This window comes from Hipposideros armiger, unplaced genomic scaffold (genome assembly GCF_001890085.2).
Source record: "Hipposideros armiger isolate ML-2016 unplaced genomic scaffold, ASM189008v1 scaffold_278, whole genome shotgun sequence".
NCBI classification, from domain to species: domain Eukaryota; kingdom Metazoa; phylum Chordata; class Mammalia; order Chiroptera; family Hipposideridae; genus Hipposideros; species Hipposideros armiger.
Window position 1 is genome coordinate 1,164,431 of NW_017731628.1, and position 18,450 is coordinate 1,182,880.

At 35.1% G+C, this 18,450-nt stretch overlaps 1 protein-coding gene across 3 annotated transcripts in view; it reads left to right on the forward strand.

Moving 5' to 3' along the window:
- The window catches only part of PIGN (phosphatidylinositol glycan anchor biosynthesis class N), a 93,673-nt gene that overhangs the window by 41,030 nt on the left and 34,193 nt on the right, over positions 1 to 18,450 (forward strand). For all 3 annotated transcript variants that reach the window (XM_019657707.1, XM_019657706.1, XM_019657708.1), the window contains 7 exons: positions 99 to 238; positions 2,397 to 2,496; positions 2,601 to 2,693; positions 3,779 to 3,870; positions 6,489 to 6,597; positions 8,845 to 8,953; positions 13,925 to 14,027. In XM_019657707.1, coding sequence (XP_019513252.1) covers positions 99 to 238; positions 2,397 to 2,496; positions 2,601 to 2,693; positions 3,779 to 3,870; positions 6,489 to 6,597; positions 8,845 to 8,953; positions 13,925 to 14,027 — 746 coding nt within the window. The remainder of the gene's footprint in view (positions 1 to 98; positions 239 to 2,396; positions 2,497 to 2,600; positions 2,694 to 3,778; positions 3,871 to 6,488; positions 6,598 to 8,844; positions 8,954 to 13,924; positions 14,028 to 18,450) is intronic.

An 18,450-nucleotide genomic window follows, 5' to 3' on the forward strand; every position in this document is an offset into this window, starting at 1 on the left:
AATCGTTGAAAGTAATACATTGCAGTGTATAAAATCTCTTAAAAACGTATCAGTTAGCATGAGTTTGGAAGTGTTTCAATGTTTTGTTTGACTTTCAGAAACCAAGCCATCTCCTGACATGTAGCTTTGTGGCTATTGGTGTTTTAATCGCATGTTTCCTGCTGATTCAAGGCTGTCCTCGGACTTACTACGTGTATTGCTTGTTGCCAGTGCCAATATGGTATGCAGTTCTAAGAGAGTGAGTAACACACCTTGCTGTCTTGTTTTTCACTCCACTGACAGATAAATCTGGATTTCAAATGCGTTAGATTTCTGTAGCATAAGTCACGAAGATATTTCTAATACCTTCAAATCTCCAAGCCCTCTAACTTCATTTGTAACAGCATCAGTGTTGCATATAAATACCCTGTTTACCTTTCCTTTTCGACTTCATCTTTATTGCCTTAGGGAAACAATGACTTTGCTTCCTCCTTTGTGTATCTTTTATAAGAAAAATCTGGAGTCAAAATAAGATAATTAATGTTGATTGTAGTATGCCTTGAGTAACTCACATTTGAACTTGTCTCATCATCTCAGTTTCCAATGTCTCGTCATGTTTCACAAAGAAATTTGCATGTTTTTTCCCCCGTACATTTTTGCCCCTCCTTTTCTAGCTATCCATGGAAGCCTGGATAAATGAAACTTTGTAATTTAATCAAATCTTGTAATATGTACAGGCAAGATTAGTGAATATTATTCACAGTGCTGTGGTTTTAGCTTTTGGTGCCTCCTTACCAGTTGGACTTAAATGGATTCTTACCAGGGTAGAAAGCATCAGAGGTAGAGCTCTCAGGTGAATATCAAGTACTTTAAAATAAAACCACCAGTACGTTGGGCTGGTTCATGTTCACAAGCAAGAGTCGTGCTGCCGATCTTGTTGATGTCTAGATTCGTACAGTGACCTAGAACCTAAACTTCGTTTTGGGTGTCCAAGCACCCTCCCACCAAACCAGAACCCGAGAGCTGTCCAGGGATTGAGAACCAAGAATAAGGGTACTTTTAGGGTTGGCCAGCATGTTTGTCATGACACAGTGTGTATTTTTATTCTAATTTTTGTTAACTCCAGCTTTAACCACCTCTTCCGTCCTTTAAAAATATTAAGTATTAAAAATATTAAAATGTTAAAAGTATCAAAAATAAAAACTAAGAGGTTTAAAATATCAACATTTGAAAATATAAGCCAAAATGACACTGACAAAAGAACATACTGTTATTTCTCTATTTGAAAGGAATGGGGTTGCTGAATATACATATTTAAGTCAGATTTTTTTTTCTAATGTCATTTGCTCTAGTTTTAAAATTTTGAGAATGAAAAGTTTTATCCTTGCAGAAAATTCTATTCTACCACAGAACTCTATTTGAATGATTAAGTGTCCTAATGAAGATGACATATATACATTTAAATTTTAAGGGAAAATGTGATTTTGAAAGTATGTTGTGTTCTATATCTTTTTGATAAATTCTATAGAAAATAAAAAAAAATTCACTCTTCTAGAAAAAAATCTTCAAATTGATTTTATAAAATCATCGCTTGTTTCACTGTGCTTATTCACTGTTGTGAACAAAAGACACGTTCTCCTTTTGACTGGTGTTAGCTTTTCTTTCCTACTTGGCACCTTAATAGTTTTGATAACATTATGTAGACATTGATTTCAATCAGAAAAAGGTCATGAATCAAATGATACTAACCTTTTATAATTACCTACTTAATAATGTACTACAAATGCTAAAAATTTTTCCAGTAATGAAGTATAAAAAAGCACTGAACTACGTAATACATTTTTAATGGTTATGAATTTGCATTTAATTATAATTAGTATATAATTAGTGACATCTTAAATTGGGTTCAGAAAAGGTTATTTAGCTCAGTAAAAAACTGCAATTAAGATTTTCTCTACCTAGATTATGTAAAACCTACCTTTATTTCATTAAGACAGTTAAGATTTCAATATAAGATTAACCTTGGTGAATTAAAAATTGTTTTTCAGTTTTTATTCATATGGGTTCACTGTATTTTATTTCTGATATTCTATCTGTAATTACATGGATATGTTTAAACTAAGATCACACAAGACTCATTTATTGTCATCAGTGTTTATTAAAAAAACAAGCAAATTTTTGTGATCATTATCAAATTAATGCAGAAATTGTATGTTTTTCTAAAATACTTTTAAGTTTCAAAAAAAAGATTTAGGTAAGTAAAGCCATTGAAACAAATCTGTTAGAAATTCTCTTAGTTTTTAAATATTCTGTGAATTGAAAATTCCCTGATTTATAGCTTCACGCAAAGCTTTGATTTTTTACCATATATGGCCTTTTTAACTCAATAAAGAGTATAAATTAATCTTCTTAAACAGATATCAAGTTATTCAAGACCTTATCACATCACTATTGACCTTTCCTCTGAGCCATGTTTTTGGATACCTGTTTGTCTGTACCCTGGGAATTGAAGTACTAGTAAGTAATTTACCACATTACAGCATTTTCATATCGCTTTCGTATATATGTAATGCCTTTTAAGTGACCTCACTTTTTATTTCTTCTCTTGAATACGTTACTAGGTTCTCAGTTTTTTCTACCGCTACATGCTTACTGCTGGACTTACTGTATTTGCGGGTTGGCCATTTATCACTCATCTGTGGACTCGAGCAAAGGTATAAGTATTCATTTTGACATTGGACAGATTGGTAGCTACTTTTAGTATGTGTTTAACTCAGGGAACTGTTCATTTTTAAAGCAAAGGGTAGAATGTGTCCTTACATAGAGAATCTGGTCCTTTTGACAGGAGGACTGAGGTTACCTTTCACACAGACCTTCCTATCAGAATGAACTGGTCATGTGGTGATTAAAATACTCTGGAAGCATGGCTGATACACTCTCCTCTGAAGCACTTCCCAGGCTCCTTTAGCCTCAGATACCTAAGTGATGCAGCGGCCTAGGAACTGCCCAGAGCAGTGCAGGGCCTCGGAGACCATGCTCTGAACTCAGGTCAGAGGGTCACCTCCACCCTGGCCCTGAGCCACCTCAGTTTTTTTCTGGAGAAGTGTATATTCATGATATATCATTTTAAAATATAATTACTCCTGATTTCCTTCCTTTAGCTAGATAAGGAATGACAGTGTGCTTCTACAAAAAAATCTGTACAGGTTTCCATTTTGGTACTTTTTGATGGAGGTGGCAGGAAGATAGAAATATCTCTTTCCACCCTATGAGAACTTATAAAATCCCCCAATGGGGTGTTATTGATAATTTTTGTCTTAATCTGATTACAAAAGTAGTTTTACTGATTTCCCTCCTGGGCTCAGTTATTTGATTATGACTGCAGGCCAGTTTGTTTACAGATATAATCAATATATGGTATAACAGAAATTGAGTGAAGCACTTGCTTTGAAATATCAGACCCAGGTTTAAATCCTGCTGTTGCATTTACTAATCAGAGGCCTGATACCACTGATACCTTAGTATCTCTGAGCTCAGTTTCGTCACCTGAAATACTGTGGATAGTATAACCTACCTCCCAGGTTACTATGAGGTTTAAATGAGATAATACTCAGGTTATACTTAATATAGTACCTTCTAGATAACTGATCCTTCACAAATAGTAACTCTTACTTTTTGAAGTAAACAGATATAAGACTTTGTGTTTTCCTTTGAATTCACAGCCATGTAGTCTGTGACACACTAAAGACAGTTTTCTGACCATATTTGTCTAAAGATAACCTTTTTTTTTTTTTTTTAGAGTATCTCACTGAGTTGGATTTTCTTCTGTCTGCTCCTGGCAGTGTTCCCACTGATGCCTGTTATAGGACGAAAGCCAGATATCTCTGTAGTGTATGAACACTATTTTAACTTATTTGCTTTTCAATACAATTGTTTTTCCCAATCAACACTAGGAACTCAGAACCTAATTTTGATCATGAGTCTAAAATCACATAAACAAACTGGGAGTTAAAATACTAATATCAAACCATTAGTCATAATTTTGGCCCAGGCTCTGAAAGGCATTAGTGCTCCCTGGAGCTGCTTTTGGGCCTTCAGAAAAATGAAACTGTGCCAAAGAGTGATAACTTAAAATACCTCCCCCACCCCACCCCCTAAAAAAGTGCAGAAACTTCTGTATCTTTTGTATACTGAGTAATCAGTAAAAGGTCTGTTACCAAAACAGGTCTAAAAACCATTGATGTTACCTCTGTCTTTGCCTCTGAGCATGTCCACACTTTAAGAAAAATGCATTCCTCTCCTATTCTAACCTGAATGTGAAGATCTCCAAGGAAGGAAGCTCTCTACCTTGACAACTTTCCTATGTTTATTCACTTTAACTGTTAGAAAATTCTCTACACCTTACCTGAGCTCTCCATGCTGTTGTCATATGTATTTCTTCTCAATACAGCTGAAATAAATCTGTAAAATCTGGTTACCTTTGCTTTTAACTTTACTTTCAAATTATTATCAAGTAATCACCTGGCTTTGTGTGTCGTTTGTCATGTGCTTGGCAAACTAAATGGTCGTTATTTCCTTTAACATTTCCTCTTATTTTCTAATTATGTAATCACCTTTGTTACTTTCTTTTGAACTCTGTGTAAGCAATATTTTTAGCATTTTAACCTGATCTTTAAGAGATGAGGGTATATCTTTTTTAATTGAAGGAAGATTAACTAAAATATTTTAAAGATATGTATTAATTTTAAAGTATGTCTAATTTATAAATTAACACATTTTATCTCATTTCTGTGAGAATGCCAATATGGAATAGATTAAGAATTATTCTAGGAAGTCAGTTGATTAGCAGAGCCCAAAATAATTGTATTGAGTTCATATTATCTAACTCATATTTTATTATTAGTGTCACTAAGTAAAAACATTTTGCAGCTGTTGTAAACCTAAATAGTATGTGAGAAGACGAATTCAAATATTTTCATTTATTTTTTGCTTCCTGTTGCTCGGTGAGCTCTTCTATTGTTTCTGTAAAGCCCCTTTCACTCCTTTGATCCGTCTCTGCCTATCTGTCCTCAAATAGTAATGACATAGGTGAGCAGAGTGTATCATATGCTAAAAGGAAAAGAAATTGTATAAATGGTCTCCTTAGAAATTTGCCACTTGCATATTCTAGTAAAGGTGAATTCAGGTAGTTAAAACAGGAGAACTCTAATTTGTATTTTTAAAGATTATGTTTCCCTCCATACTTAATTTAAATTCCTCAGCAATTTAGTTTGTGTTGGCTTCCTAGTAGCTATATTTGCAACTACTTTGTTTTGACTCCTGGTTCATGGAGAAATTTCTGCTCTCCATTTGATTTCTCACATCAACTTCCTTCTTTAGAAAATTATAAAGATAGATATGTGAAACATTTAAGGATAAAATTAAAGAAAAAAAGCAAAACTGTATACAACATAGCTGTAATATCCCTGTTACTCCAGTTCTCTGAAGTAAAAATACTTGCCAATGAATTAAAATGTCAAATTATTTTTTAAAATAAAGGAAAGGAGAAGCAAAAGCTAAAAACAAAGAATCTTGATCATACAGGGCTGTTTTTCCTGTTTTAATGATAATCCATGTTGAATGTATTGCTACTATTTTTTTCCCTTACGGTTCTCAAAGAGATTATTAGAAGAATCAAACCAAAAACAACCGTTTTCCTGGGAATTCACGCGTCACGTTCTCCTGAGCCTGGCCTTTTGCTCAGTCTTTATTTTTTTTCCTTTTGCTCATTTCTACTTCTTTTAAACCAACTCCTTTTCTCTTAGTTCTGTTATATTGCTAGCTTCCAGATCCTGTTCTCAACATAATTTCAGCTGTCCTATGTTACTTAGAGTTTTGGGAGGTGAGCTATAGAGCTCAATATTAGTGCACCATTTCCTTGATATCAGTTTCCTTCGACTCCAGGAACCATACTATACCTGGTGTTCTTGAAAAAAATAGAAGTTGTTTCAAGACTTTGCAAATCACTCACCTGCGTGCTACCTTTGTGACCACTGTCCTACCCTTCCTTTAGCCTAGAAAGCTGCAGAAAGCAACAAGGTCAATGACAGGAAAGAGTGGCTTGTCCTGCTAGAAATACTATGAATTATAAATGTCTGAGTAAACGCTCATAGTCAGAGAATGTATGCTTTAGATACCGATGAGATGTTTGTTTAACTGTCTTCTATATTTTCTGTAAACTTGTCTAAGTCAAGAATTATGGTACTTGGTATGCATAAAAGTTTAAAAGTCAAATTATAGAAATAAGATAAAGATATTTAAAAAGTGTAAGAAGTTACAAATAATCTCACCCCTCCAGTAAAAATCCTAAGATTTTTATTCCTATTATACCTGTGTGTTCATTTTGCTACTTCATCTTGATTAAACCAAATGACTGACAGGTTCTACATTAGAGTAAAAGTCCTAATATTTTCATATGCCATATGTTTAGTAACAATCTTAAGAAGATTTGAAATTGTGTTTTTAAACAGAATCGGTGCAGGCCTGCTGGTTCTTCTGCTATCGCTGTTTGTTGTAACAACTCTCATAAAAAGAAAAGATGGTTTTATAAATGGAAAGCTACTGTTACATCTATTACAGGTCAGTTATAGATTTTCAACCCTGTGTTACACTAATGATATACCAAAATGTGTCTATGGTTGTATTTAATTATATTGTTCTTAAGATGCCATCATGTTTAAGTTATTCAGTACCTACCGGGTTAGAAGAGAGTTTTCTGTTTAAGATATTACATGGAAATATATTCTCTAAAATATATGAATAGCAAAAAGGTCAGCAGGAGGCAGCCCAAAGATGTCTGGAGAGCTGAGGTTAAGGCACAGGAAGCATCTGTGCTGAGCTAAAAGTTGAGCTGAATCTCCTCTAGGCTGCGATGCTGTGCTTTCCTCATTCGGGTCAGGAAAGGAGGGTAAGCTCCTGTGAAGTGAAGTCAGCCGGAGTGTGTTTATATGAAGGATAGCCGGTTTAAGGCTTCAGGCAATGTCCTAGGAGATGGTCAACTTCGGCTTGTTTGAAGGCTTTGGTGTAGTGAAAAGAGTTGTAAACTTGACATTTCAAAATTGAGTCAGTTCCCAGTTAAGCTGCATGCTAGATGTGTGATTTCCAGTAACAGAACTTTGGTCTGTTTTTAATCTGTAAAGTGGAAATAGTATCTATACTGTTGTGAGAATTAGAGATTATATAATGCCATATTCCGTAAAATATGATAGGTTTTTTGTGGATAATAGTGGAAACCACATTTCTTTCTTTTAAACAATAAAAAAATAAAAAGCAACATCTAGAATACTGACCCAAAAAAACTTATATGGGTCTTCTCAAAATATTTACTTAGAACAAAGGTGAGATAATAGAAAGTATTTCCACGAACACTCTGAAATACCATGTGCAACATTTAAAAGATATAATTCTTGGAAAACAACAGAGAGCATATAAAAAGAGAAGAAATATTTAGTCCAAGATCCTATCAAACCATTGGAATGTATCTTGCATTTTATTCGTTTATTATTATTATTATTTTTTTTTATTTTTTATTTTTTAGCTGAGCCATCCTGCTACCTGTTGGCAGCTCAGCGGCTGCTCAGCTCGGGCTGGACTCGAACTGCTGTTGCTCAGAGCTCAAACTCTTGAGCGAGCTCTTAACCAACTGAGCCACTCGGCCAGCCCCTGTATCTTGCATTTTAAATGGAGCACCGACTGGCTTTACCCTAAAGCCCTTTGACAGAATTCACCTGTAGAACGAGTGCTTTGACAGAAGTGAACATTCCTGAACCTCACTCTATAGGAGCAAAAAATATCATTAAAATTCCTATGGACTTTATAAGAAATACCCCTAAGTAAAGGGTAAAACTGTTAACAAAATTCCTTTTTACATTACTTTATTAATTTGCATTAATTCCTATACTGTGTATCATATTTTTCATGGATTCCGAGATTTGTATCTTCACATTTTAGCATATTTGAAATGAAAGTATGTCTTACTATTGAAAGAATCCTAGGATTGTGCCATAGCTTTACTGACAGCATTTTTCCCTTCTTAATTCACTAAAAATATGAGAATAAATTAAATATATCCCTAGGATTTGGTGATGAAGTTGCTAATCTGATATCTAAGACAGTTTACTTTGTTCACAGACTAGCTTAGCTCATTTCTTAAAATGGCAGTTAATCCAAACATTTTTCTAAGAGCCAGATTGTAAATATTTTAGGCTGTTTTAGGGCCATATAGAGTCTGCTGTAAATTTTCAGCTGTACCATCGTAGTGCAGAGGGAGCTAGAGGCAGCACATAAATGAATGGAAGTGACTATGATCCAATAAAACACTATTTCCAAAAACAGGCTACCAGCTGTCGTTACCAACTCAAAACTAGCTTATACATATTCCTTGAAGAATGTTGGACTCCTTATAGTCCCAGTACCGAGTGAATACACATGCGCACATATGTGTTGAATGAATAAATGGCTATGACTGTGGGCGAAGGCCAGAGGTAGAAGACACTAGACCATACACAGTAAACATTTCACCCTCTGCATTTCCATGATGTAAGAAAACTTCAGGGTTAACAATGAATATGTCTCGGTAGGAACAGTGGGATGATGTATGCCAAACGTATTCTTGAAAAGTGTAAAATGCCTCATTTCATGCTTGTGAAGGATGATCTTTGCGCAGTAAGAGTTCTAACGCTTAACCTTACCTCAAGAAGTGGAGCTGGTCCGATTTCAACAGCTTTTTTGCCACATTCCAGTCGTTCAAGCACTTTTTGAAGTATTCTTTCCAATGTATAAATTAGCCCCTCCCCTCCTCTGTTATTTATGTGTTTTAAATTTCAGATGCTGAGCATAGTGCTTGCCATGTGTGTTGTATATAGCACCCATAAGAGTCTACTCAGGAAGCAAGGCCTGCCTCTGATCAATCAGATTGTTAGCTGGATAATATTAGGTAAGAGGGCAAACCAAATGAGATAACTTTACATCAAGTCATAGCTTAAAATTATGTATTTACATCTGTATTAGTGTCTCTGAAAGACAATTTCGCTGCAGGAAAATAATAACCAGCTATTATTTCTGTCTCTTGCTGGCATTTGACAAAGAAAATTAGAACTTTTATGAGCATTCATGTGTTAATAAGAATTACTTGATAGAATAATTTTGACCTGATAAAACGCCTATATATTTTATTCACATCTGATAAAAATCTTAAGTGATTCTAGAAGAGAAAACAGTATGGTTTCTGTTTTCCCCCTTTCTTGCAACTAATAAGCCATCTATGGGGAGACACTAAGACCATCATATGTTTCTCTCATCAAAATTTCTCCCTAGATTTAGCATCCATTCATAAGTCTTTCCTGATTCAGTCTTAGCCATGATGGCTACAAAATGATTCTCTAACTCCAGCACCCCCACTGCATTTACCAGAAGGCTCTCAGCATTCTACTGTAAGAACCCCCCCTTCTTTCCAATAAGGAGGATTCATTCATTAGTTCACTCACTTATCTACTTATTATAGACTCATGAACTCCTGTTTTTTTTTGGAGGTTTATAACTTGTTGCTATTGATACTTTGTTGCTCACATTGTCCCAGACTTGGCCAGAGAGAGCCCCTTCAAATTAGCTTGTAAATATGCCCTGTATTTTTTTTTTAATAACTTGTTTACTTTCTGGCATTGACAAGGTATTTACCTAATGAGGCTTACCTTATATTCATGCTGCCATGGTGTATAATCCTTCTAATGTGTTATTGAATATGGTTTGCTTATATTTCATTGAGAATTTTTATATCTGTATTCATCAGGGATATTCTACAGTTTCTTATATTTGCCCCCTTGCTTTGGTATCAGGGTAATGCTGGCCTAGTAAAATGATTTTGGAATTGTTCCATATCTTCAATTTTTTTTAAAGAGTTTGAGAAGGATTGGCATTAATTATTCCTTAAATGTTTGATAAAATTCACCAGTGAAGCCATCTGGTCCTGGACTATTCTGTGTTAAGAGGTTTTTGATTACTAATTCAATGTCCTTATGTGTTATTGGTCTGTTCAGATTTTTTCTTTCTTTCTTGATTCAGCCTTGTTAGGTTGTATGTTTCTAGGAATGTATACATTGATTTTAGGTTATGCAATTTGTTGGCATATATTGGGTTGTCGGAAAAGTCATGACATATTTTGTCTGTGTTTTTCAAAGGTCATTTATTTATATAAAGAACAAAGATCAACCAATCATATATTGCCCATTTTGTTCGATAACCATTTGCCGTCTTTCATTGAGCTTCATAATTCCTCGTTCATAGAAGGACCTATCTTTATTTGTGAAAAACTGAACAAGGTGCTGATTTACAGCCTCATCTGAATTGAACGTTATGCCACGCAAGGAGTTTTGAAGAGGGAAACAAGTGGAAGTCTGACGGCACAAGGTCAGGCGAGTATGGTGGATGTGTCAACACATCCCATCCAAGCTCCAATAATTTTTGACGGGTGATCAAACTTGTGTGTGGTCTCGCATTGTCACAGTGGAACACAACTCCTTTACAATTAACAAGCTCTGGATGTTTCTGGGTGATGGATTCGTTCAAACTGTCCAATTGCTTACAATACACATTCAAATTGATTGTTTGGTTCCTTGGTAGGAGCTCGAAAAACACGACACCTTTAAAATTCCACCACACTGAGAGCATAACCTTCCTCTGATGAATGTCTGCTTTCAGTGTCATTGGAGGCAAATCATCATGTGGAGACCAAGACCGTTTGCGCATCACATTGTAAACAATCCACTTCTCATCACCAGTTATCAGTCACTTCAAAAAGATCGTTTTCTCATGTTTAATGAGCATATTGCAGATGTTTATACGCAGTATCAAATGAACTTCTTTGAGTTCATGCGGAACCCAAATATCGAGCTTCCTTATGTATCCCAGCTTTTTCAGTTGGTAATGAATGCTTTAATGATGGATGTTCAATGTTTATGTAATCTCTCGTGTCATGTAACGTGGGTTTGACTCGATCGATGCTTTTATTTTGTCATCATCAACCTCAGTGGGCCTCCATGACCGAGGAGCATCGTTGAGATCAAAATCACCAGCACGGAATTTCGTGAACCATCATTGGCACTGACATTCTTGTGGAGCGTTGTCACCGTAAACTTTATGCAACTTTCACAAGCTTGACGCGTGTTTTTCCTTTTATGGAAGTAAAACAGTAACATATGGCAAAAATGCAGTTTGGTCTTCAGTCTTCAACTTGTAAAATCTCCAAAATTCAACCAAATAGCTCAATTTTTTTTTTAGAATGAAGCTAGAACTGTCAGCTGTCAAATGACATAGCAATAACATAGATGCGAATGACTTTAGTACTTCCAAGAATGAACTAGCGCCATCTGTCGCAAACATGTGTCATGACTTTTCCGACGGCCCAGTAATTGTTCATAGCAGTCTCTTATGATCCTGTGTATCTCTAGTAACCTTTGTAATGTCACCTCTTTCATTTCTGATTTTATTTATTTGTCTTCTCTCTTTTGTCTTAGTCTAGCTAAAGGTTTGTTAATTTTGTTTGTCTTATTTGAAACCAATCCTTAGTTTTGTTGATCTTCTCTATTGTTTTTCTGGTGTCTACTTCATTTATTCCTGTTCTGATCTGTGTATTTCCTTCCTTCTGCTAAGTTTGGACTTAGATTTTTCTTTCTCCACTTCCTTGAGGCGTAAATTTAGCTTGTTTATTTGAGATCTTTCTATTTTATTAGCATGTGCATTTATCACCAGGAAAGTCCCTCTTAGAACTGCTTTTGCAGCATCCCATAGGTTTTGGTATATTGTGTTTCCATTTTCATTTGTTTTGAGATTTTTATTTCTCTTGATTTCTTCTTTGACCCATGGGGTATTCAACAGTGTGTTGTTTAATTTCTCATATTTGTAAATTTTCCAGCTTTCCTCTTGTTGTGATTTCTAGTTTTATACCATTGTAATCAGTAAAGATTCTTGGTATGATTTCAGCCTTCTTAAATTTGCAAAGACTTGTTTTGTGGCCTATCATGTGATCTACCCTGAAGAATGTTCCATGTGCACTTAAGAAGAATGTGTATTCTGCTGGGTGGAATGTTCTGTAAATTTCTGTTAGGTCCATTTGGTGTAATGTATGGTTCCAGTCTAATGTTTCCTTATTAATTTCTGTCTGGATGATCTGTCCATTGCTGAAAGGGGGATATTGAGGTCTACTGTTATTGTATTGTTTTTCTGTTTCTCCCTTCAGATCTGTTAGTATTTGCTTGATATATTTTAGGTGATTCATTATTGGGTGCATGTGTATTTATGATTGTTATATCTTATTGATTGACCCCTTTATCATTATATAATGACCTTCTTTGTGTCTTGTTACCATGTTTGGTGTAAAGTCTATTTTATCTGATATAACTATTGGTACCTTTAGCTTTTTTTATGGTTTTCACTTGCATGGAATATCTTTTTCCATCCTTTCATTTTGAGCCTGTGTGTGTGTCCTTAAATCTGAAGTGAGTCTTTCATAGGCTGGGCATTTATTTTAAACAAGATATTTCCTCCCTGGAATTAGGAGAGCTAGGTACTAGAGGATGCCTATCAAATGGTGCAAGGCATGAAATAGTTGACTCAAAGGTAGGTCAGCAGTCTCTCCAGACATCTCTTCCAAGCACCAATTTACCATAGCCTGGCTCCAATGAGCATTTTTAAGTAACGTGCTGTGATCCACAAATGGGTTATGTGTTATGCTGTTTCTAACCTACGTCATTCCAAATGGGGACGCTTACTTCCCCTTTAGCACCTCGCCAACCTTTAGACAAGTGTAAAACGAGGATAGAAAGTAGGTTTACAGAAGAAGTCTCATTTGAACTAGCTTTTCAAATAGGAAATATTATTTCTTTGTGTTAACATATGTATCAGGTGATGATAACATTATCAGAACCACACATCTGAAAAAAATTGGAAGCTGTTTGTCCAAGGGTACTATAAATATAAGTTGCAGTCTTCAACCTTGCCGTGACTTGACTTTGGATGAGATTTTCTTTACATTTAACTTAGTAGATGTTGATTAGTAATAATAATAGCCGCTAACAGTTATTAAGCACCTACTGTGCCCCGGGCACTAGGCTCAAGGAGGATTTTATAGGTGAAATTGTATTTAAACCTCACAACTGTTTTACATTATCTCTACTTGACAGATGGAAATACTGCTAAGATGGGTTAAGAAACTTGTCCCATGGTTAAACAGTTAATAAGTGATTCCGCCAGGATTCATCCGAGGTCATCTGTCTCCATACTCTGGAGTATTTAGTTCCAGGCATGTTGCCATCTTGAGTAGGGTGATTAGGAAGTTATGTGCATTTCCATTCCGAAACAGAGATAGAGGCGTGTATGTTTTGCTGCCACCTCTTCCTTTGTCTGCCCTTCCCCCGCTGAAGTAGTTGCTTTCTTATCCTGTGGGTAAAGATTACTTCATTAACTGAGATTACACTGCGATTCTCAGTGAGTACTTTGCCCTGGGAAAACTTGGAGGAGAGTTTAGGAAAAATCGATTTCTGGGGAGTAAGTGGTCTTTGAACTAAATGCTTAATTAAGAGAAGAGTTACTGTATCTTAATATTTTTCATTATATTTTTTATTATTTACATGGGAAAACAAGTTATTCATGTAGTAGTTAATATTACAATGACTGAGGCTAAATTTAAATTGAGAAAATCTGAGCCAAAATTTGCTTAACACAATGAAATGGAATTTCAATTAAAAATATGGAGTTTCAAATTTCTTACAAAAATGATGACGGTAAAGATAGCCTCATTTCAAAGGTCATACAAACAGTAAGGGTCATATATGAGTATAGATTACTGAGCGTCTAAACTCACGTTTGCTGGTGGTGCCTCCGACTGACACTACCCTGCTTTGTTTTCCTGCAGCCTCGTCCTTCGTCCTGCCGCTGCTGAGTCCCACGCTCCTCTTTCAGCGACTGGTTAGCATATTTCTGTCCTCAATGTCGACGTACCTCCTGCTCAGCACAGGGTATCAGCTGCTTTTAACATTTCATTCTTAGTAGCAAGTTTTAAATGACACATTAACATTTCTCGATGAGCACTGAACCTCTGGAAATGAAAAATATTGTGTGAATCGTAAGGAATAAATTATAAATACTTTCTACTCTATAAAAACTGTATGTGACTTGAACCTCAATCTTTGCTTTTCTTTTTCTTATTATTTTCATAGTATTATCTATTGTCTTTCTGGTTATTTCCTTAGGTTGCTAAAATGTCATTTTACTTCAGTTATTAGCAAATTCTGGTTGATAATGGAGGAATTTTAAGTCCCAAACAATGACTTAGATGAATTTTAGTTTTTGTTGCATTCCTTTTGTGCACTTTAAATTATGCTTTGATTTGTTCATTCTTTGAATGTAATCTTTTATTTTTTTATTTTTACTCTTACATGTATCATAGCCCAAATATTCCTTTTGATTCACAAGACTTTTAGAATATTTCCCCAAAAGTTAAAGCATCCATTTTTTATATAAGATTGATATTTCTTTCAAAACAAAAACAAAAACTAGCAGCTCGATTTGGGATGGATCCTGAAACCTTCTCTGGAGCTCAGTGAAAACGGTGATATATAGTCTTTCCATGTACTTAGAAGAAAAATAGTCTTCACTTGCTTTTGAATTTCATTTCATTCTTACTTAAATCCTTATGAGAGTGAGAAATGTGCACGTTACAACAAATACTGAATAGAACAGACAAATCGAATAACCACCGCTCATAGTTTGAAATTTGGCCCAAATATAGGATCTTGATTTCAATTAGACTAAACCTAGAGATTCACCATTGTGCTATCAATGGATTATTCCCACATTAGATGATTTTTAAAGCCACTGTGGGTCCAAGACTTTGGTTCATTTTCTGGGAAACTTAGTTGTCCTCATTCAGAATTAGAGGGATGTTCTCAGAATCTTCACAGCGGACCTGGATCCCATGATTCCTTGTAGTCCCCAGATAGGCCATGATCCAGTGGGGTGGAAAACCTCCTTCTCTTACCAAAGCTCCCCACACCTCCTGTGTTTTTATTTCTCTCTGCATAACCAGATCTGGGTACAGCTATGACAATGTAATATAAGCAACATGGACGTTTCCACCAGTTATCTAATAAGATGTTAAGATGGGCTTGCTTTCAGACTTAGAACTTTGAACTTTTAAATAAAACTTGAAGTCTATCAGCATATTCTAATGTGAGAGTAATAAACATAATAAGACCTTAAAACTCTTCACTGCTTTTCCCTTTATTGGTGAGATTATAGAATAAATCATTTCTTTATAATCAGAATCCATCAACGTATAAATGTATATATGAATTAGAAAATGCACAAGTTTTTAGATAAGAAAGCAGAAGGTAAACCATTTCTATTCTAACACACCATTTGGGGGTGTCACATGAGTTTCATTAAGAGGTCACACCCACAGGTTGCCCTAAGGAAGTAAATGTTTGAGAGGATCTAGCAGTATGCTAACTTCTGTACCATCACATAATAATCAGTAAGCTCTTCTCTTTTTGAACCTTCAAGCTTTAAAGCAATAAACAGATTTCAAGGAAAGTGTGGTAGATTAAAAAAACACAAATATATCTAAAAGTGTACCTGGTTTGCTGGATTACAAATTAAGAAAGGATAATTAAAGTTGAATTTGGAGTGAAAAAATATTTCATAATGTATAATGAATCATGTAACTAACATTAAATCATCAATTTAATAGCCATTAAAGATACCAAAACAGATAATCATAAGTACATTTAAGACAAATCTAAAAAGTGAAAATTCACACCTAAAATCAGAATATTGAGTATGACCTTATTAATAAATACATTAAGAAATATATTTTGCAACATCAGAAAGTATATTTAGCTTTGCAAAAAAATTCAACAGGGCCGCCTGAACAATACAGTCTCATGAATTTCAATTAGTATATTTTTCAGTGTCAAATCAGTTTTGCAAAACATCATCTACCTATTATTGTTCCACATCACTATTTTGAATGACTTGGAGGGTCCTCTATGTAAATTAGTGAATAGTCAGAATTATAGGATATTTGAAAGATGCAGTTTTATTGCTTTACAGAAATGTAGTAATCCTAAATTCTGACAATGCATCTTTGATTTAATGAATAAAGAAGGTTCATTTTTAATCAGCAATTAATTATTTTTATGCAAATAGAAATTATTGTAATGCTTGAAAATAGTTCTCTTAAGTTGGTTAAAACTTCCCTCTGAAATTTTGTGTATATTATCCCTTTGCTTAGCACACTGTCATACAAAGCTAAATGCCTTTCCGGCCCTGTTCAGTTTGCATAGAGACCAAACCAGCAGAGCCTAATTTAGGAAGGCTTTATTATGCGCACTGTGAGCCCATGGTGACATTTTATTGGTATTTCAGTTTATTAATTCAGATATGCAAACTTTATACAAGATATTGATTGTCTACAGAAACTAAAGTCCCGTGGGAAGATTTCCTTTATCAGATTCATTCATCTACAAAAGAAAGTGACCATAGTTTATAGTTTTTGAAAGGAAATATATCTGTAGCTCTATTTGTAGAACTATGGAATTTATGTTTGTGTGGAGTAGGAAACAATAATTTCATGTATAACTGCAAGTATTTAATAAATCACAGAAGAGTATTTAATAAATCCTCTTTTGCGCAAGTATACACCTTCTTGATTCAGTGAATCAACAATTGTTTTTTCTTTCCCATCATAGGTGTCCTGAGCACTAGACAGACATACAGGCAGGACAATTACTGCACCCCAGGTATATAATAGAGTTGGAAGCTGCTATAAAATCAGGACTTTATTTTACAGTGTTAGGCAATTACAAAATTCAGCAATTAAGTTATTGTGAGTTAATTAAGCTGTGAATTGTGTGATATAAAGAATGACTAGAGAAAGAGTTTGAGTCAGGGAGCTGACTGGGTGCCACCAAGGACTCAGGGGGAAGATGGACTAAGTTTTAAAGAATGGCTAGGAGACAGGCATGCTAAATCTTTGTCTTTCAATTACTTTTTTTAACTGTATTAATTTTTTATTGCTGTATAGCACATTACCCCCAAAATGAGTGGATTAAAACAAGAAGCATGTCATGCAGTTTCCGAGAGCCAGGAATTTGGGAGCAGCTTATTAGCTGGGTCGTCCTGGGACTCTCATGAGGCTACATTCACATTGTTGGAGGTGGGATGGGGCGGGGGGCTGCAGTCCTCTGAAGGACCCACTTCCAGCCCACTGGCACAGCTTGTGGCAGGAAGCTTCAGTTCCTCAATGTGTGGGCCTCCTCTAGGGCTGCTGTCAGTTGGCATCCACTCAGAGAGGAAGATGCTGAGGCTCAAAATCGGGTCGTCGCAGCTCTGCCCCCTGCAGACCTCAGCCGCATGCCAAGGTGGACTGTTCTTCAGGCTGCAACATGGCGTTCTCAATTATTTTTTAAAATCATTGTAAAAATAGTATAATCACATTTTGGAAAGTAGGGATTAAGGGGCAAAAGCATTTCTTAACCCTACTTCTCCTGTTGATGCTCTGGTATATTTCCTTCCAGCCTTACCTCTGTTTGTCTTTTTAGCATAGTATTAATCATAGTCTATATACTATTTTGTATTTTTTTTTCTACTTAACATTATTTTAGCAACATTTTCCCACGTGGCTCATAGGCTTCCTAACCATCATTTTAATAGATATTTAATATTCTATGGTGTGGATTCACCTTCGCCATTCCTCTATTTTTGATCATTTTATTTCCACCTTTTCTTATCATAAATAATATTTTGAGTTATGTTTTTATACATAAACTTCTTACATAGTTTAGATTATTTACTTTGTTCACTTCTCAGATGTAGTGTAGATGGGCCACTTAGTATAAATTATTATTATTTTTTTACTTTTGTCTTAAGAACAGTGCCAATTTATAGCCTCACCAATAACCTATAAGGGGTCCTATTTCATCATATTCTTTATAGCACTTGGCGCTTTCATTTTAAAATGAGAGTACCAGATGCTATTTTAATAGGTCAAAATTGGAAAGCTTTGTATAACTTTCTGAACTTGTTTAACTAGCGGTATTTTCTCATGCACGTATTATCTGTTCATTATCCTTGGGCATTCTAAATTATGTATACCAGGTGATTAGTGTATGCTTTTTCAAACCTAAATGTTTCCTCTGCCCAAGTCTTCAGTGTTCTAGTTTTATGATATGTGGAAGAGTTTAAAGCGTTTTGTTTCTTTTGCTTTCTCATGTTTAGGAAATAGTGCCATATGGAATAGAGTTCAGTAGTTGAAAAAGTTGAAAGAGAAACAAAGTGGTTTGGTTCATTAGATTTTGTTTTGTAACTCCCAGTTAGGTAAGTAACTCAGTCATCAAATACTTGTTGTGAGCTGGGCCTGCAGTGGTGACAAGACTGACG